Here is a 20,848-nt window from a genome sequence, read left to right on the forward strand (position 1 = left end):
GCTGCCGCAGTCGCCGCCCCTGACGCCCGGGGCTGGCGGGCGGCGGCGAATGAGCTGAGCTGACGTGCGGCGCCCACGTCCCCCAAGGCACGCATCGAAGAGATATCCTTTGGGTTTTGCCCCAATGCCCCGAGATATCTGTGCACCGTCCCGGCTCCAGACCGGGCGGGTTCCTCAACCAGTCAACCTCCGCGCGGCGGCGCTGGTGCACTGCCCCCCGCGCATGTTTTTGTTGCTTCTCCCTGTCCGTCCCAGCTCCCACGATTGCTTCCCCGCCTCTGCTTCCGCTCCTCCCGGCTCTCGCAGTCCCGCTCCACCCTGCCTGACGTCCACGCGACGTACGTCCCTCGCCCCCCGTCGCCTTCCGTCGCCCTCGGCCACGTCCTCAGACTCTCCCGGTCGGCTCTAGGAGTCAGGACCGATTTTTTTACATTTTAGTTTTTATTTGAAAGTTTTTCACAAATGGACCTTTGATAGAAAGAATTCAGAAAATATACCTAGCTTAGAGTCATTAATGCTGACGCCGAGCTAAGCACCAATCACTCTGGCGTCGAGCTCCTGGACACGGTGGATGACATGCCAGGAAGCTCGACGCCAGTCACTCTAGCGTCAAGATCTACGACGCCGAACTCGACGTCAGAGTAACGGACGCCCAGCTCACTGGCATGTCACTGTGCCAAGAAAGCGACCCCAGTTTACGATGGTCGTGTCACCGTGGCCCGTGGTGGCGTCACTAGTCACTCACCAACACTGCGCCCACGTCGATGCTACCAACCAAACTATTGCCACTCGCCGGTCGCCGTTACCTGCTACGTCGATCATCAGGCTAATGGACCGTCGCTGTAAGCCTATAATCTTATCTGCCTGCCTGTGGCTATGCGAACGATACCAATACCATACGGCGATATCTACAAAGCGTGCGTTGCAACTGTCAAGTGAAAATGAGCCGCTTGTTCGGCTAGGTCTGGGCTAGCTGACCAACCTCTTACATAGACACTATTTACATAAACTAATCAATAGTACTTCTTTTTCACATAAACGAATCAACGACAACATAAACCAGCCAACCAGAGATTACGCTAGCCTGCTACGCCTGCTAGCGGCACCAGTACCCGTAATTTTCTGCGGCAGCTGTAGACGGCCAGTGCGATGCCAAGACCGGGCCGAAACGAGCAGCCAGCCGAGCGGGAATTTTCTACCTGGATGGGACGGCCGCGGCGTGAGGCTCGGTTCAACTTTCAAGCTCGACCTCTCGGCTCTCGCCGAAGACCCGGGGGACTAGAGCTCGTCCCGGAAGTCTCGCGTTCACTCGTTCAGGGCCGATTCTAAAAATTTTGTGCAGTATTCGTCGTATCGAATCTGGCTGTATATATATGGAGTACTAAATATAGACAAAAAAAAAACTAATTATACAGTTGAGTGAGAAATCGTAGGACAAAACTTTTAAACTTAATTAGTCTATAATTAGACACTAATTACTAAATACAAACGAAAGTGTTACATTAGCTAAAATCCAATTTTTTTTTTTATCTAAACGGGCCTCAGTGACCCCGACAACAGCAAAAGTTAAAGCTAGATGACAATGCTGTGCCTGTGCTGTTGCTGCACTGCAGCTGGCGCTGTACGGAGTATGTTTATTGTCACCGGTACCAGTGAGCATACACTTTTTTTCGAGACATACGCCTTGTTTAGATGCCACCAAAATTCCAAGTTTTTTCACTCTCTCTCCATCACATCAATTTTTAGCCGCTTGCATGGAGTATTAAATGTAGGTAAAAAAAATAATTAATTACACAGTTTAGTTGGAAATCACGAGATGAATCTTTTGAGCCTAGTTGATCCACGATTGGACAATATTTGTTAAATAAGACGAAAATGGTACTATTCATCGGGTTGAAATTTTTTCAGCATCTAAACGAGGCCATACTACTAGTGAGCGTACTTTTCAGTGCCTCTTTTGTTTCTATTTCAGAGCATACTCCGTACTACTTGTCACTAGTGAAGCTCAAGGAAACTGTTCTGGCAGGACTATCACTTTTGCCGAGACAATGAGCCTGTTCGTTCTGGATTAGTAAGTCCTGACGGATGCCGGTTTGGTACGAAAGGATAACATAGTTGACTGGTTGAATAAAATCCATCGAGAAAAGTAAGCAGGAGACCGATCAATCAATCGATGGATCAACAAACGAAAATAAAATGTTCATTGATAGTGTTAAGTCAAGGGTAAAACGTTCGTTTCAGATGGATCAACAAACGAAAATAAAATGTTCATGGATCAACAAGTAAACATGCTGAATATTTTCGTTTGTTGATCCATCAATTGATCGATCGGTCTCCTGCTTACTTTTCTTGATGGATTTTATTCAGCATGTTCGTTTGTTGTTTTAGCCAGAGTTTATCAGCCAGTCAACTGTATTTTTCTCTCATAACAAATCGATATCAACCGGGTTTATCAATCTAAAAACCAACCAGCGAACGGGCTCATTGTCTCGACAAAAGTGATAGTCCTGCTAGAACAGTTTCCCTGAGCTTCACAGTGACAAGTAGCACGGAGTATGCTCTGAAACGAAACCAAAAGAGGCACTGAAAAGTATGCTCACTAGTATTTCTTAAAAAAAAAATGTATGCTCACTAGTACTAGTGACAATAAACATACTCCGTGCAGCGCGACCGGCGAGTGGCAATAGTTTGGCTGGTAGCATCGACGTGGGCGCAGTGCTGAATGACTAGTGACTAGTGACTAGTGACTAGTGACACCATCACGGGACACGGCGACGCGACCACTGTAAACTGGTGTCGCTTTCTTGGCACAGTGACATATAGGGAGCTCGGCGTTTGTCACTCTGACGCTACGCTGAGCTCCTTGACATATCATTCACCGTGCTTAGAAGCTTGACGTTAGAGACGCTGGCATCTAGCTCGGCGTCAATATCAATGGTATCGAGCTAAGGGTCTATTTTCTAAATTCTTTCCCTCAGATATTTATTTATGAGAAATTTAAAAAAAAAAGATTAAAATATAAAAAATTCGGGAGTCACGATAGGACAGGTGAGCTTGCGTTGCGTACACCGTGTCTTTGCTCGGTTCCTTCCGAAGTCCTTGGGTGGTGGGTGTATGGGAACGGGATCTGCATTGGGTGGATGCAGAATGATGTGCCATACCGATGCGTGGGCCATCTCCTGCGCGCTTGCCATTCCTCTGCAGCCAATCGGTTCCAGCGATTTTATTTTATCCTCAAATCACTGAATCACAATATATAGTGTTCCAGGGGGGGAAAACGAGAGAGAATCCGGTAGCTAGCGTTATCTTCTTAGCAACTATCGTGTTCGGATGGTTTACTGTACAGTAAATTTCGGATGGTTTAGAATGATTTGATAGAATTCTGTGAGAGGGAATAAGCTGAAACAAGCTAAAACAAGCTGAAAGTGGTTCAGTCGAACACCCACAGGTCCATGTGGCCTCCCATACGTTACGTCTCCAACTGTGTCCTTTGTTGACCGACGTCCGCCGCGCGGCTGCAGAGGAGATGTGCAGCGGGAGCCGTCTTTGAGGACTACAGCAACCGGATACGTACACGCTACAGCGGCATACACGTAACGTACGTGGTACTAGCGTTCCGTTTTTACCACTTCTTACAGGGAAGACCGGCAGGCAAGCACTCGCAGGCCTCTCTGCCGCCCGAGAACGCGCGCGGCGCGGATGCTCCAACCGCTGCTCGCCAGCTCGTTTCGGGCAACCATTCGTCCGCCTGTCGCCCACACCCAGTATACGGGTAGAATAGAAAGGTGCACGTCAGGCGTAAGGCTCAGGTCAGGCGTCCCCTTCCGGTGTCCGATGCCCGCCACTGACCACTCCACCCGTGCCGGGAGCCGCTCGGTGGGTACTGGGTAGGCGGTCCAGGGGACGGGGGTGACGGCCGTGACGTGACGCGACGCGCGCCGGCCCCGCCACGATTATAAAATTCCAAAAAATCTTTCCGCGTCTCGTCTCCAACCGGCGGCCCCACCACCCGAGCGGGCACCGCGATCTCGGCGCTCGGCGCTCGGCGCTCGGCGCGCCCCCAAGTCCCTAATTCTGTTATATATTATTATATATTTCTCCTCCAGAATTTCGTTGCGTCCCCGCTTCCGCTGCTCCCTCCGCGGTCCGCGCCCCGCTCCTCCTCAATTCCCACCCCTGCGGCCCAGCCTGCCTGCCGTCCACGCGACGTTCCTCGTGTCCCCGTCGCCTTCCTTGGGGCTGGGTCCTGACTCCCGAGATATAGTTGCGGCGGGGTTTCCTTCTTTAAGAAAGTTCTGAACCAGAGGAGCAGCGCGGCGCGGGCGGCGGAGAGCCGGAGGCCCTCGCTGCTGCAGCCTGCAGGTGAGCTCCTCTCTGCCTCCGCTTCGTTGGTTCCCAGGTTCTTGGGGACGGAACTCACAAGGCTTGCGCCTTTGTCCGTGCTTGATCGCCATGGAATTTCGAGGCTGGGGGATGCTTCTTACCGCGTGACTTAGGACGGATGTGTGCAGTTTTCTTTACAGCCTGCGGGCAGTTCGTGTGGACCAGGGATGCTAAAAAACCGATCCTTTTCGCAAGTTTTTAATGCGTACTCCGTACTCCTTACTGTTTGATTCAATTTGGTTTCCACTTAAGCCCTTGGAGTAAAATTAAACTAAGTTTTATTCCATTTCACTCACACGGAACAAAGTAGATACACATCCATCCAACGAAGGCCTTAACCCCTGCAGCCAGTCCTTCAGTCCTGAACCTGGGATTGCCAAAAAAATCGATCTTGTGGCGAAACTTTTTTTTAGTGCATCTCGATTCCTATTGAAAATGTTTGGGCAGGCTGGATGTGTGGGCGTGAATATGTGGGAATACTTGATCGGAATGGGAAAAGGTAACCCCAGAGGAGGCTAAAGTTCTGGAATGAGTGGGAGGGCGGCGGGGTTATTGCCTTGGTGGAAATGGGAATATATCTTTCCGCCTGTCAATTTCGTTCGAGTCTTTCTTCCTAAAACTATGGCACACTGAAGTAGTTCCTGTTGCCTGTATAGACCGTAGGGGCTGGGTAAATGAACATGTATTCGAGTTGGGTGATCGACTTAAAGCCTGGTTGACCTTCCGCAGTGGTCTTGTACTTTCCCAATTGCCATCAGTAAGATGGTCCATGCCTCGTATTTATTGCAGAACAATGTAAGTACATGTCAGGATCAGTCTGTTCTGTTACTGTAGGAATCGTGTATAAATTCACAAATTATGCTCATTTATCAGCTTGTTGCCAGTTGATCAATCCAAATATATTTCAGATGAACTGAAATTTGGTTTTTGAGCTGCAATTTTACATTGTTTCCCAAAACTCATGAGTAACATGCAAACATTTTCAGTTTTAGTGGATCTTCTGCACAGCAGCTTTGCAGTATTATTCTGTTTTCGGAAGTTGGGAGTGATATACTATTTACATATTAATAACTGAATGTAACATGAGTGCCATTTTGGTGCAGGTGGACAATTTTGTAGTCTTGCTAACTTCAGTTAATGGTTAATATGAGGTACAATGAGTCATCAGATGATGCACAATTGGACGAGCCCTTAGGGCGAGTGTCGATACTCTCTTACGGTTCTGGGCATATGCTCAATGACATCACATCATCTTGTTGGTTTACCTATTTGCTGGTGTTCTTGACGGATTTGGGACTTAGTCCAGGGTATGTGCTCTCTGGGTTACATCTCCTTTTTCTCCGATTGTAATGCATATGGTTATATTCTGTTCTCTAGCATGTTGCTAAATCATGTGAAATTGGAGGTGTTTATGCACTCACTTTAGCTTTACTCTAACTCTGTTTACTCTACTGCAAGAGGAATTTTACCTCTGCTGCTATGCATTAGGAAGTAAGTTCATGTTTAATTCCAAGTTACTATATAAAACATTTTACTGCAATATACTCTAAAACGTCCTTGATAAAAAAAAAAACTTTAAAACTTTCAAATGTTTGCACAACTGATCATCAAAATTCTGCTGTCCCTTTTTACTACTAGCGCTAGTAATGTTCAGAAAGAAAAATAATGATTTACAATGCTAAAAAACTAGTAAGACAGTGCCAACATGTTAGTTACTAAGAAAGTGCTTACTAATTTTCTGATCCATGACATGTCGTAGAGTCTGCCGAAAATCTTGAGTTGTCAGATTCGATCATGTTTGTTTATCCAGGTTTTGAGAAATATTGAGATGCTGACAGCTTGGAAGTAAAAGCTTCAGGATTATTTCAGACACTTTACTTTATAATTCACCTTTGCAGCGATGCTGCTACTGTCATGCTTTCTGGACAATTGGCGGATGGCTTCACAACAATCTTTGTTGGGGAATTGGTATGAGCCAAGAAATAACATGATTCATTTATTAGAAGCTGCAATAAAACAACATTTAATTGATTCTCCTCCTTTTAGTCACAACAAGCTAGATTCATTTTAGCATTTACTGTGTATGATTCTGGGGGTAGATATATAAAGTTGTGAACATACCATTTCTGTTCCAGATGGATCGCTTTGGGCATTTCAAACTGTGGCATGCAGGAGGATCTATTTTAGTGGCAATTTCCTTCTCGTCTGTTTTTGGTAGCTGTGTTCCTTGCAAACTTATGGGAACTAATTCATCTACTTTGGAGACTGTTGGATACAGCACATTTGCCGCTATTTTTAATGTTGGTTGGGCAGTTACTCAAGTCGCTCACATGTATTGGCTTTTCTTTCCCTATTTCTCTCCATGCTTTTCTATGGTTTCAGCATTACATTTATGGATATCTTTCATATGCTCCTAAGGTCTATGGTAAACTGCATGTCATCAAATCCAACTAGCCGGGTTTCACTTGTAAGCTGTCGTAATGCCTTCACGATGGTTAGAACACTCTACTCGATCATTCATTCTACCATGTCCAAATAATAACAAAGTAATTGCATCTGATGTTCTTAATTTTCATGCTTTTGCTAGGTTGCAAATCTTAGCCTGTATGGCATTGCTTTGTTGATATTTACTCTATTGCAGTCAGTGAACGTACTAGTTCAGGTACTCTCTTGTATATTTACTAATCTGTATTGCTATGTTTCTGATATTCTTCATTTTCATTATATTTTTGAATACTTTGGCCAGTATCGTTGGATTGCTTATGTGTCCATTTCCCTCGGATGTTGCTTTGTTGTCATCTTCTTGGTTGGAACCAAAGAGCCTGGGTAAGATGGAAACCTTCATAGTTAACATTCTTTTGGAAAAATTATCGACTTCCCCTAGGTTTTTCATCTCCTTTTTTTTCTTTTGCTATTTTTAAACAAAATCCTTATCTTTAGATCAATCCGGCACTGCATGGATAAGAGTCTTTCCAGAATTTCATGGGCCTACTGGTTCAAGAAAGTATTGTACTACCAAGTTGCTCTAGTCTACACTCTGACTAGATTGGTGACCAATGTTTCACAGGTACCTTGTAATCTTTTACTCTGTGATATAGGGATGAAATTATCTCTTCTTTTGGGAGCTTCTAAACGCATTTATACTTTGCATTCTGTTTACTCTTGTTGATTTATGTTATGTGCTCCTTTTCGGCCCTAACATTATTCTACCAGCTGTGGCAGAGGGTATCTCACTATCTACAGTAGATTAATATACTGTACTCAAGAGTAGACTTTCCCTTTTTACCGTAAAGTTACCAGCATAAGGCATGCCAGTACGTACCACAATATATTATTTTGTGGCTCTGAGAGTGTTTTTCAGATACATAGCAAGCTTTAGAATATTTCTGGGCATAGTGCCTTTTTCTTTATGCTGGTAGATGTCTCATGTTAGGAGCATATATCCCTATCTAAGTTTTTCTTTACCTTTTTCTTTGCTTTTACGTTGAGCATGTATTCTATAGTTGGTTGTGGTTTCTCTTAAGGGCACATGCTACACAAGGTGGTTAGGCATGAGTGCTTAAAGAGAGAGAATGTTGTCACATTATTAAGCACATGCATAAAAGTTAATCCCTCAAATGCAAACTAGTTCTTAAATGGGCTTAACTACATTATTAGCACACCTTAAGCACCCGAGCGAGCTTAAGCATTGTATCCAGTTTATAAGAACCTAGTGTGTATGATTTATGATATGGCCAAAAAAAAACGAAACTGATTTTCTTAGATAAGCACCTCCACTAGTCCACTGTACATGCCCTTATAGAACCTCGACTTGCTCAAAATAGCATAAATTGTTGTATCCGTCTTCAGTTTCACATGCTAATGAGAAAGTGTACATATAGGTTCATTTTTCCTCTGGTGTTAAATGTTACATATCTCAAAATTACTTGTTCATTTCTGTATTATAAATGTAAATATATACATTGTTTCAACAAGATAGTATTGTGTTAAAATGTACCAATTTCAGATCATCCTAGACTAAGTGAATTCTTATTATACGTTATAGTTTATTCATATTTTGAAGCAATGAATGTTACTGGATTACCATTTATGTTTCTTGGACAAATTAACGAACTTCTTTTGTTCATTATCACAAAGTTCTGGTGTACGTAGACTTGCATTACCTTTATTTTAAGTAGATTTGGACTATAAGACTTGTCATTTTGCTTGGAGCTTCAACCAGATGACCAGTCAGTGATAACATTTCATTTTTCTGAACAGGCATTTCTCGCTTTCTATGTAATAAATGATTTAGAAATGAATCAATACTCCAAAGCATTGGTAAGTCCCTTCCATTTGTTTTGGCTCTTGCATTTAGTTTGTCTTTATCATTTGATATATCCTTGTGAAAGCGTACTCAACTGATGAACATGCTACTGTAGAAATTTTAAATGATTGAACAAACGAGTGATTTATTATATTCAGTATAACTTATTGTCAACGAATTAAGAACTTTGAATCCTCAAAAGCTTCTGAATTTAAGCCTTTTCTGAAATGAAGCTTGCTTTCTATGAACTCTAGTACATTTGGTGGTCACAGATATCTGATGGCTAATAATTTGAATACTGAATCATATGTTAAATAAAAATGGTTTTTTATTCGTCCCCAGTGAAGACACAATAGCATTTTTAATGACCTGTATTTGTTAGAATTAGTAGTTTGTCCCATCTGCATATAGTTTTTCCCCTGGATTAATTATTTTTCATTTTCCTTTTCAGGTACCTGCTATTATCTACATCTGCAGTTTGATAGTATCTGTAATATTACAGGTCAGACTATTTTGTTAATATCTAATTTGTCTAATTTAATACTTCGTTACTCAACTCAATTACTTTCAAAACTGTTTACAGGAGACTAGATGGTCAAGTTGGCGTCTTAAGCTTTACTTTTCAGCTGGAGCAGTGCTTTGGATATTGTCAGGTCTTGGAATTGTTTTTCTACCGAGCAGAATGCACAACCTCATGTATGCCATTTCAACCATAATAGGAGCTGCGAATGCACTTATGACAGTAAGTATACTGTAATCTCAATTAACACCTGTACTTCCAAGAGATGATAAAAACTTTAGGAGATTTATTATAGTATGGTAATTAAATTTTATACTTTGTAGCTAATTTGATAATACACACATTTAAAGAAAAAATATACTTGTACGGAGGTATATTATCAATTTATCATGTCATAGTGGTATGCTCTTATTCTGGCCCACCGTCCATGTACCTAGTTGTTAGCTTGCTAATGTATCTGGTATGCTGGCGCTTAAATTTCAATCCTGACCTTCAGGACTATCTGGTTTAGCAAATGTGTCCTTGCTGTTCAGTTCTGTTATATACCTTGGTGAGATGTTGCGGACTCAACATGCCATGTTATGATCAGATAAATTTTGTTTTGGTATGTCTTAGTTTATTTGTTGATGTGTTACTGTTAACATTGTGCTGCAACACTTGTGAGCAACCTGTATATATCTGCATATGTTAAACTTCTTACTATGAGCTTTTTATTTTCCCTTTCAATTTAAGTGTTACTGTATCCTGTTTAATTTCAGCTGAATTTCATTTACACATATTTTAGTGTATGCTCTTGTGATGTTACGGGAGTTCTCTTAGATAATTTTATCTTTCCTGTGCTTTCGTTGATACCAGGTGACAAGTATTAGCATGGAAGGTGTTTTAGTAGGAGAAGATCTAAATGGTTGTGCTTTTGTGTATGGCTCATTAAGTTTTGTTGACAAAGTTTCATGTGGAGTAGCTCTGTATGTTCTTGAGTCCTATCAAGGTAATTACTGTCACTATCTTAATACTGAAACATCATCATAAGCAAAATTGAATTTGTAATCTTCCAGTAAAAGTTTTGATGCGGTTGGAATTTCGCATGGCAGGAAGTACAAAGATCAGATCAAATTTAGGAACAGCATTTGGCTATTCAGTTACAAGACTTGGCTTGGGTTTAGTTCCAGCTGTCTGTTCACTGCTTTCAGCAATAGTAGCTTATACCATGGACCTCCCTGATACTCGGCGGAGACCTTTGGTGGAGCCCCTTCTAGCATAACTTCACTGGTGGCACTATTACAGGTTCACAGTGAACATTTACAGTAATTGCTCGATAGAATGGCACTGCTGCTGGAGCCTGAAGATACTAACGACATTATAGGCAAAAAAGGAGGAATCGGGTACCTGGTCAATTCGTTTTGACTTCATATATATAGTCTGAATAAATTATGATGGAAAGAATGTACTCAGACACGTTCTGAGTAGGGATTAGAAGTAGCATAGGGGCAAGAAGATTGTAAATATAACCTTAGCTTCATTGTTGAGGACAACGCATTGCTTGTATGGTAATTCTTTTCGAAAGCAGCAAAACTGCCAACTAGGCACATATAGTAATTGGCAAGGAAAAGAATGTCTCTGGTCCTTGTTTTACAGGACTGTAATTTCATTGTAAATGTTCGCAGGGTGTACATATAGAATCATGATTCAAAAGAAACGTTTTATATAATATTGATGGATGAAATAATGTCGCCCATGCTCATGTAAATTATTTCTGATATTCAGGAGGCATGCTAACAGTTCATCATTGATACAAACATGGTATGGAAGCTAACTGCCCTATTTCTAGTGGCGTGATGAACATGAAATTCTTCTAGGAACATGTTTACTTGTCATCTGTCACCTTCCAACCCTATCACATTCACACATACGTGTAATATACAATTGGGAGAGTTCCAAATTTGATATTGTTTTAAACTGATTCCTTCAGCAGTTCTATCATAGAAATGAAAACGGCTATGTCCAAGTGCTGGATGATAGAAGCTGCAATTCATTTTAAGGATTTCTTTCTCCGATGGCGGTTTAAAAAAAAATGTGTGTACAATGTGGCACGCCACCTGTAGCAACTTGCAAAGCCTCCAATACACGTTTGGTCTCCCAAATGTGCTATTGTTGCATGCGATTCCAAATGATTTCAGCTGCTTTGCAAAGACACATTTAGTACAGTTCTTATCTGCAATTTTATTCAAAACCGGATGAATTTAGCCCAGTAAGTAACCCTAACTTTGGCAAGGCTTCTCACATGTAGTGCATAAAAAGGTCTGCTTTGTTTTGAAGGGATTAGCAGATACAAAGAAAAATCACAGATAAACTTACTAAGCTGCAGCTAGTGGCCATTAGCTATAGGATTAAGCACACTACTACCTTACCTATTTAGCTAGCACTACTAAAGTTGTCATGTAACATAGGATACTAGTGTCATCATAATAAGTGTATACCAGAAATAAATTCATCTACACCATTGTTTAACGAAATTTATTTATACGGACTACAACCTATTCCTTAAGGTGAGTGCGTCAGGCTAAGTTTGTACTACACAAACACACCTCTCCAATTTGGTGCTTTCGTGTGTTGCATCCCTCAAGAATGTATGCAATGAGCTAGTGTGAATCAAAAGTAGCATAGGAGCGAGAAGACTTCTACTCCCTCCGTTCCCAATTATAATTCGTTTGACTTTTTTGACCCTAAATTTGGCCACTCGTCTTATTAAAAAAATTTATGCCAATATAGTCAAATTTAAGTCATTCTTGAAGAACTTTTGTTAATAAAGCAAGCCGCAACAAAAAAAAGTAATATTTTGCACAGTTTTTTGAATAAGACGAGTGGTCAAACTTGAGGTTAAAAAAGTCAAACGAACTATAATTTGGAACGGATTTAGTACTAATTATATGGTTAAGTATACTATATGACTTGTATGTAATGCATCCTGAACTGTTCTTAGTGGACTGTATTTTATTATAAATGGCCGAGTCGACTCAGCCTTCTATATAGTGCGCTATTCTGATATTCAGAAATGAAGCCTTCGCAAACCGGAAGACAGGGTGTGGGATTTCGGACACATCATTAGGACCACCACCACCATCGAGTCAGGAGCCCAGTGGCCTTCGAGTGGAAGAACTGATGGGCGATGGCTCTTTCGTAGAAACTTTGCAGGAGAATAAGATCAGGTGTTGCCTTTCGAAAAAAATAAGATCAGGTGAACTGATGCTATGTTCATAAGCTGAGCGGTCATGGAAATTTTGCTCTTGTGTGAGCTATCAATATTAAACAATGGGTTAGTTTCTTTCTTGTGTTCTCCTAAGCATTCTTTTGTGACGTGACGTGCCTAAATATGAAACCAATTGGAAATTTATTACAGTGAGGTCCATTTAACCCTCTAATTTGTCACTGAGTTTGAAAGATCCCCACAAGTCTAATACCAAAAATCATACATCCTCTAACTTTTAAAACCAGACAAAATACGTTTCATGACCATTTCAAAATAGCTTCTGACATGGCAGTAGAGGCCCACATGTTAGGTAGTATTCCATTTCTCTCTCCTCTTTCTTTTATATAAAAAATTACAACCTTTCCATATGAAATCATATGAAGACAAACTTCATATGAACCTCAACATGTTCTATAACTTTGCATTTGATAACTCTTTTATTTGAGATCATTTTTAGATGCACATATTCGTTTTAAACTATCACATTTTGTAATTCACATTTTTAAATTTTTGAAATGACATTGGATGTTGTGTCCGAGAAAAGAAATGACATTGGATGTTAACATGGAATTTACCAAAGTTGTAAATTTCAACGCGATCTATAACTTTTTAGTTGATAACTTTTTTATTTAAGACTGTTTAAATATGCAGATATTTGTTTTAAGTTCTCAGATTTTGGGATTATTTTAAAATTTTCAAATGACCTTAAATGTTTACATGGTCTATACCAAAGTTGCCATTTTTACTTTGGTCTGTAATTTTCTAGTTGACAACTTTTTATTTCAGATTGTTTAGATGCCCAAATATTCATTTTTAGTTTTTAGTTTTTGAAATTTATTTTATTTATTTTTTAAACGACCAAATATGAGACACACTATACCTAAGTTGTAGTGCTTAACAAGATCTAAAACTTTCTTGTTGAAATTGTTTTTATTTGAGATTATTTAAAAGCTCAAATATTCAATAAAAGATGGCATACCTAAAAAGACCGATAACATGTGGGCCCCCACATGCCACATCAGCCAAAACCGCGTGAGAAACTACTTTGAAATGGTTGGAGGAGGGCGTTATTTTGTCCGGTTTTAAAAATTGGAGGACATATAATTCTTGGTGTTGAAGTTGAGAGGGCGTTTTCACACTCAATGACAAGTTCACGGGGTTAATTGAACTTCCCTCTTCAATTGCAAGAGCAAGTAGGTATTCATTTTCTTCGAAATTCCATGTCCTCCAGGTTAGATGTCCTAAGTAATGGAGAGTTCTGTAGAATCCATGTTATCTAGGGTGAGGACTTCCTATTGAGATGAAGAGAAGAGGAAGATCGACATGCCATGGTGATGAGGGCAAGCCCAATATGTACCTACTTTGTGGCACCGATAAGCATGCCTCTAACCCTTCCCACTAGGGGCAAAGTCATCCAATGAATCACTGAGATGTGCTGTGCTGAGGTACTAGCCTTATGCACTTTTTAAGTAAAAAAATTAGATGTATATAAATATAGGTGTAGGTATAGATGTAGACTAGATATATAGATATGTAGATATAGATGTAGCGAATTGTATACTCATAGATTTAAAATTGTTTTTTCTTGTATCGATTGCCCTAGGTCAGCATGCAATTACGCTAGTCAGGTGTAGTCTCAACTGTTTAACTAGAAGAAGACCTCGCGCATTATTGTGGGACTTAGAAATAGAGTATGATTGGACTTAAATGTTCTTGTATCGATTTGGTCAAAATCTAGTAAGATAAAGAATGAACCTAATAAAAAACTATTAAAATATTATAATGAATTATAAGATCATGGACAACAAACAAATATATTATATGGATGCCTTGTATTCTTGATAGATTGAAAATAGTAAGTGCAATTAGTTTAAATGACTTGTATAATTTGCATCAAGAGATTGAAAATTAAGGGAGAGGGGGATGTAGCATTTAGTGGGCATGACATGGATAGCTTGCATGCTAAGATTCAAAGTTAGTGGAGGATGGTATGACATTTAATAGGGGATAGATAACTTGCATGTTGAGATAGAAAAATAATGAAGTTTACTTTTATAAGATATATAAATATATAGATATAGATTAGCGGCACTATGAACTTTTTCCTTCCTTCTTAATAATTCGCCATAAAGCGCTTATGCTCATGTATGAAGGGAGTACTCCCTTCGTCCTAAAAAGAAAGACGCCTAAGGTTTTGTGCAAGTTAAATTTTCTTAAGTTTAACTAGATTTGTGAAAATATTACAATATTTGTATCTTCAAATAAGTTTATTATAAAAAATATATTCAAAGATTAATATAATGATACTTATTGTGCATCATAAATATTAATAGTCTCTTGTACATTTGGTCAAAGTTAGAAATGTTTGACTTTTTTAAAGTGATAATAACACTCTTTGCGGGATGGCGGGAGTAGTTGTTTTTATTTTATGTCTTTTTTTTCTCTCTTGTTGGGATGATCTTGTGTCGGTGAAATCCATTGTTTTGCACTAAGATATGAAAAGGTAAAACGATTGGAATCTTTGGGAAGAAAATTAACACGGAGTTTCTTAGGTGTAATTACAGATTTAATAGTTGCGTATCCTAAGCTGGACTCGAATGGTAGTAGAAAGCATATATTATATTAGTGGTGAGGCTGTGAGCGTATCCATTTTCCATTTAATAATAAGGTTGTTTGAAGAATCCAAAACCACTAGAAAGGAATCATTAAAACTACAGGTGAAAACGCTAAAAACTGTACACTAGCTGCTCTGTGCAGGGCTCCAAGCCAGGCGCCTATAAAAGAGGAGGCCAGAGAGGCCCAGAGCTCAGAAGGGACCCTTGGAAGATAAGACCCACGAAGTACACTACAAAGCTGTGCAAAATGGCTCCAGCGACTGTCGTGCTCACGATGCTTCTGCTGGTCGCTCTTGTCTTTGCAGGTAGGCTTGTATTACAGCCGCATCCTCCATGCATTTTTTTTCTTTTCTTTTCGAGATCATAGATATAAGCCCATCTTTATATGTTCAATGAGGAGTTGAGGACAAACTTTATACACTTCGATTGACTAGCAATACGTAAAGAGTTACTCCTATGTCATGGAAGTAGTTTGATACTTCCTACGTACACGGAAAGAATGCAATTTTAGTATCCGTGCCGGTCAATCGAACTCAAGTTTAAACAGATTTATAGTAAATAGTATTATTATTTATGTCTCCAAATAAATAATTATAAAAATATATTTTATAACTAATCTAATAGTACTTGTTTTGTATCATAAATGTTTATATAAAAATTTAGTCAAAGTTCAGAGCGTTTGACTCCTTGAAATGTGAGAATGGCATTCTTCTGTGGACGGCGGGAGTATATTGAACTTCTGTTGCTAGCTTATATAAAATTTTAGATGTTCATGGTCAAAGCTAAAATATTTAAATTAATACAAACTTGGATCTCCTTGCATTTTTTTGTTAGAGTATAATAAGTGCTGGAGGCCTTAATAAATTCTAAAATCTATATATAGATTTGTTCTTTCCAAATGACTTTTCCACGTCTGTCGATTTGTCGATGGTCTCAGCCGGGTCATTTGAACGGCAGGTCACGTGAAAAGCGAGCATCTGGACGGCGGAAGCGAAGAGCAGGAGCCTCCTCCCCCCGTCGCCGGCGGCGCGTTCCCCAATAGCCAATGCGCCGAGACGCGTCTGTACAGAGGGCCGTGCGTGGAGATGCTCTGCGCGGCCGCTTGCCTGGTGCAGATGCGCCATTGCGGACACTGCAGGGGAAACTTCATCAAGGGCCACTGCTACTGCTTCTCGTGCTCCTAGTTCTAATCGTCTAATGAAACGTTCGTTCGTGCCGCGAATACGTACAGCGATGATGGAATGGAATAAGAATAATAACCTAGACCTTGTAGCTCTTCTTGCTCCTGAACACGACCTTGTAGCTCCTCTTCTCCTTCCGCTGGTCGATCGAACTCCAGCGTCCTTGGCGTGACGGTCACTGTACCGGTCACCGCCACCAGGTGGTCCGGCGCCCTCCGACACCTTCGTCACGGTGCGCGCGTCAGCACGCGGACGTCGGCGCCGTTGGTGAAGCCCACGACGAACGACGGGTAGTTGAGCCCCGCGGCGCCGCCGGGGAGCGTCGTCCTCGTGCAGCCGGCGAATCCAGGCACGAACGTCCTCGCCTGGGCCGCGGTGTAGTTCAGGGTGCAGAGGAACTGAGGAAGTCAACGTAGTCCTCCCTCCGCGGCGTCGTAGACCACTAGACCAGGCCCGGGTCGAGCGCCATCTGCGGCCGGACGTGCCCGGCAACGCCGCCGCTTGTGGTGGTGTGGCTGTTGTCCGCGATGTCCCTAGCCGTAGCTGTCGAGCGTCGCCGCTGTCGTCATGAGCGCCGACCGGGTCATGGCCGGCGTCCAGTCGGGATGCCTGTGTGTGCCGGAGCAGCGCCCGCGACGTGCGGGCACGCCATGGAGGTGCCGGACACATGATGCTAAAGCTTGCCCGTCTCGCGTCGCCCTTTCTGCGTGTCAGCGGCGACTCGACCGGCCAGGCCGCGAGGATGGTTGCGCCTGGCGCCACCACGTCCGGCTTCAGGATCTCGCGGACGACGTGGCTGGGCCCGCGTGACGAGAAGGACGGCACCATCGGGGCGCGGTTCTCGCCGGTGACCGTGCGGCAGGTGTAGCGGATAGATGCCACCGGGTAAGTCGCCGAGTGTATGTACGACGTGAGCCTGTCGGCTTCACGGGCGCCGAGGGTGACAGACGAAAGGGTGAACGCCTGGACCATGAGTCCGTCCATGCGCCAGTCCAGGGGAACGCCTGGACCATGAGTCGCGGACGATGTGGTTGGGCCCACGTCTTTCTGGTTATTGAATTGAATTATTTTCCTAATAGCTTCCATTGGTATTTAATTTATTTTTTATAATGGTATAAAGGTTGGTAACTTAGATGAAAATTAAATAGATTACTTCATATTATATTTTATAATGTTATATGCAGTAATAAAATTTAAGGGTTATTTTTGCATCATCTTTCACAATGACAAACACGAGTAATTTATATGCAAATTTGGGTGATTACTTTAATTTATTCTTTATAATGACATAGGTGGATAACTTAGATAAAAATTTAGAGGTTATTTTAAAACATTTTGCATGATGGCTTGTACGGGTAATATAGATGAAATCTAGGGTTTACTTTATGTAATTTTAATAATATAGGAGCGGTGAGTAATTTTTTTAGAAAAAGAGAATACATCCAATGTCTACTATTAGCAATTAATGATTCTACTCTATCAAATTAAAGTCTAGACTAGATGTTTCTTATCTTGTGAAATCTTTTAGGATTTATTTTTTCTAGCATGTCTCATGAGGATCAAAAGGCTTCATTGGAGGCCTAATACTAGCGCACCAACTCATGCTCCAGTACGGTCTAGCACGTTTACATAGGTATTAAGAGTTTCATGGATAAATTTAGTGATTATCTTTACTATCTCCTATTAATTTCCTAACACAATACCCATTTATATTGTACTCAATATCGATTCGGTTGTGGTAAATTTATCAATTAAGCTATATTTATATCTTTCATCATCCTTTGCACTGCACCTATGTTGGTTTTTAATATGTATTTAGAACTTTTGTTCTTACTAGTGTTTATTGTATATTTATTCAAAAATTTCCTTTACACTTTTTTTTTTTTGAAAAAATGGGTTCTATGTCTTAAAATCATTCCATCGTGCACCATGGTACTAAAGATATTGAATTTCTCTATTCAAAGAATTATATATGTGTGTAGTACTACTGTTTATAGAAAAAAATAGTGCTTACAGTTAAATTATAAGGTCTCAAACTAGTAATATTAATATTAAGATAGCATTGTTTTTGTATGATTTCTTTTGATTGACTCCGGAGAAGCTTCTTTGTGTCCCTTCTCCAATCAAAGATTCCATCACCTGTACTGTGATCTGTGAATCAACCAGTACTAGTTTGGGAAGTCGACTTCTTCAGAATTCAGTATTGGCCAACAGGAGTAGTAAATTAATTCAAAGATTGCAGTGTTACTGTCATGCAGAAATTTGTTTGCCTTATTACTACAACAGCCCGGACGGATCAAAGGAAAAAGAGAATAAATAAATGCAGAGAACGAGTTGTTTCAGCACAGAACAGATTGGAGCCGACCTGTTCTCGGCCCGTCCAAGCCAAAGCCACACCCACAAGTTCGGCTTGTTTTTTTCCTGCAGGAGCAGTATTTTTCTCTCACAAAATTTCAGCATAAACAGTATTTTCAGCATAACAATGCTTTATTTCATCCCAACCGAACACTCTGTTTCTCGCGGTCCGCAGAGGATAATCAGAGACATAAAAGTTGTCCCTGGAGAAATCAGCAGCCAGCAGACGGGAGAGGCCGGGCGACCGGATCTTTCAAAAATTAAAAAAAAAAAAACAGACGGGAGAGGCCAGGATGATTAGCATTGCTGCTTGGCTGAGAACTGCGCGGCTGCCCCTGCCATGGAAGCAGAGGGCCCAAGCGTGTTCTTCAGAGACGCAGGTCATACGAGGACGTTAATGTTAAGCCACATCGTCTCCAGCACTCGGAGGAAGAGAAAAAGGCATGGATCGAACGAGAATCCATCCTGAGTGGAGCGCAAAGCTCCAAGAGCACACACAGATGTTGCCAGGAGCCCAGGACGTTTCAGTCGCTCTGAAAACGGCCTGTGTTAGGCTCTGAGAGGTGGTTTTCAGCGACGCAAAAAGCAGGAGCCAGGAGGTACCTCTCTGATTCTGGATGCATGGCTAATCTCGTCCGAATGATTGGTCCACCATCTCCAGCTGCCTCGGATCGGATGCCATGCCAAGTCGGTGCTCTCACTTCACGCCTCACCTGCTAGAAAAACAGACATTAAAACGAGCAGACAAGCTGAAGGAGACATCGCGTTACCTCGTAAAAGGAGAAGAGAGCATGGTGAAAGCAGGGAGATGGACTGGTCGTCGAGGTACCAGGTGCAGGTGTTCGCGTGTTCTTTTTCTCCATGGTGAACATGTTCCTTGCTAAGAGTGTGTTTGTTTGTACCTTCCGCACTTATTTTCCTTCTTTCTAGATGAAACATTTAATCCACGTTGCTATCAAAATATGGATACATTAGCTACGATTTTGAGCTCACTAATGGAGGCTATGATTCATTCGGTCGTCTACGGGATAACATTGCACTTATTCCTATCAAATGTAGATGGCTTTTAATTTTTCGGATTGGTTTTTAATATGAAACTCTTGCTTATGCAATACTATTGTGTTGTAATAAATGCGAAATGATGCCTCTTTGAAGTGGTCTGAACTCTGAAGCCGAATTATAAAAAATCAAAATACAAATGGATGCATCTACCATATCCATCCGTCTATCATTTTCATGCTATGAGAAAACCCGAAAAAGACTGGTGATCAGGATGCCCCTTTTCTGTGGTCCACTCAAATCATGCATGCTTTTCTCCGAAAACATTTCAGATAACTTATATGCTCCATACGGTTTGTAAATTAAACATCAGCTTCGGAGCTGTTCATCGTCAAGAATTCCTGAAGTTTTCCACTCTTTAGACTAGGATGGGTCCCTACCGAAGAATACTTTTCATGTGGCTCCATTGCTTCTTTTGACTGGAGCTATGACTTTGAATTGTCGTCTTCTTTGGAGACAGCTGGGAGCCTTGCTGCTGCCTAGGTATACCTGTCACCACTAGAAAATCCATACATGAAGATTAATCCATTATTATCCACAGCTTTAGACTAGTCATTATTTGAAACTTTGGCCCTGTTCGATTCGCTGAAAAAACAAGTCGAAATACTGTTCCGGCTGATTTACTGTGAGAGAAAAACACTGTTCTGGCTAAAAAAACAAGCTGAAAGGTACAGATTATAAGAGAAACGAACAGGACCTTAATGTCTTCTGGGTGCAAAAATGGATTGTCTGAAATGAACTTGTAACCAAAACAAAGGATCAAGGGGCAGAGAACAGAGACACTTGAAGATCTTATCATGATCTGAACAAAATCCTTCCAGAGAGGTGAGACCATATAATCAGTGAAGAATCTTATATATGCTTAGACATTGTTTAGTTGGGTGAAATTTGAGAATTTGGCTACTGTAGCACTTTCGGTTTTATTTGGCAATTAGTATTCAATCATGGACTAATTAGGCTCAAAACGTTCGTCTCGCGATTTCCAACCAAACTGTGCAATTAGTTTTTTTTCATCTACATTTAATGCTCCATGCACGTATCACAAGATTCGATGTGATTGTCGATGCGGGACCCACAGGATACCCCGCAAGGAAGAGAGAAGATCTAGTCTAACTAGGATTCTTCCCATGTAATCCTAGTAGTAATACTACCCTGTAATCCTACTAGAACTCTACGTTGTAA

General features: G+C 41.2%; 1 protein-coding gene across 4 annotated transcripts; it reads left to right on the forward strand.

The window, feature by feature from the left end:
* The first annotated feature begins 4,084 nt into the window (after positions 1-4,084).
* Positions 4,085-10,935, forward strand: LOC136550330 (uncharacterized). 4 transcript variants are annotated; one of them, XM_066541872.1, is made up of 14 exons: positions 4,087-4,362; positions 5,040-5,178; positions 5,487-5,690; positions 6,282-6,351; positions 6,519-6,715; positions 6,802-6,877; positions 6,971-7,045; positions 7,130-7,209; positions 7,324-7,450; positions 8,644-8,703; positions 9,141-9,191; positions 9,273-9,431; positions 10,065-10,197; positions 10,301-10,935. In XM_066541872.1, exons 3-14 carry the CDS (start codon positions 5,521-5,523, stop codon positions 10,468-10,470), a joined length of 1,368 nt encoding a protein of 455 aa, XP_066397969.1. In that variant the 5' UTR covers positions 4,087-4,362; positions 5,040-5,178; positions 5,487-5,520; the 3' UTR covers positions 10,471-10,935. The 4 variants fall into 4 exon arrangements, with proteins under 4 accessions (XP_066397970.1, XP_066397969.1, XP_066397968.1 ...); XM_066541871.1 differs by lacking the exon at positions 5,040-5,178; XM_066541873.1 differs by lacking the exons at positions 5,040-5,178; positions 8,644-8,703 and having other exon boundaries at positions 4,085-4,362.
* Positions 10,936-20,848: the final 9,913 nt, after the last annotated feature.

This window comes from Miscanthus floridulus, chromosome 4, assembly GCF_019320115.1.
Source record: "Miscanthus floridulus cultivar M001 chromosome 4, ASM1932011v1, whole genome shotgun sequence".
In the NCBI taxonomy this organism is placed as follows: Eukaryota; Viridiplantae; Streptophyta; class Magnoliopsida; order Poales; family Poaceae; genus Miscanthus; species Miscanthus floridulus.

Excerpts from the sequence above, each read along its gene's own strand:
- LOC136550330 (XM_066541872.1), top strand. The coding sequence starts at position 5,521 with ATGGTTAATATGAGGTACAATGAGTCATCAGATGATGCACAATTGGAC. Across the intron at positions 6,878-6,970 it reads GTCGTAATGCCTTCACGATG|GTTGCAAATCTTAGCCTGTA; the intron begins GTTAGAACACTC and ends TGCTTTTGCTAG. Across the intron at positions 9,192-9,272 it reads TAGTATCTGTAATATTACAG|GAGACTAGATGGTCAAGTTG; the intron begins GTCAGACTATTT and ends AACTGTTTACAG.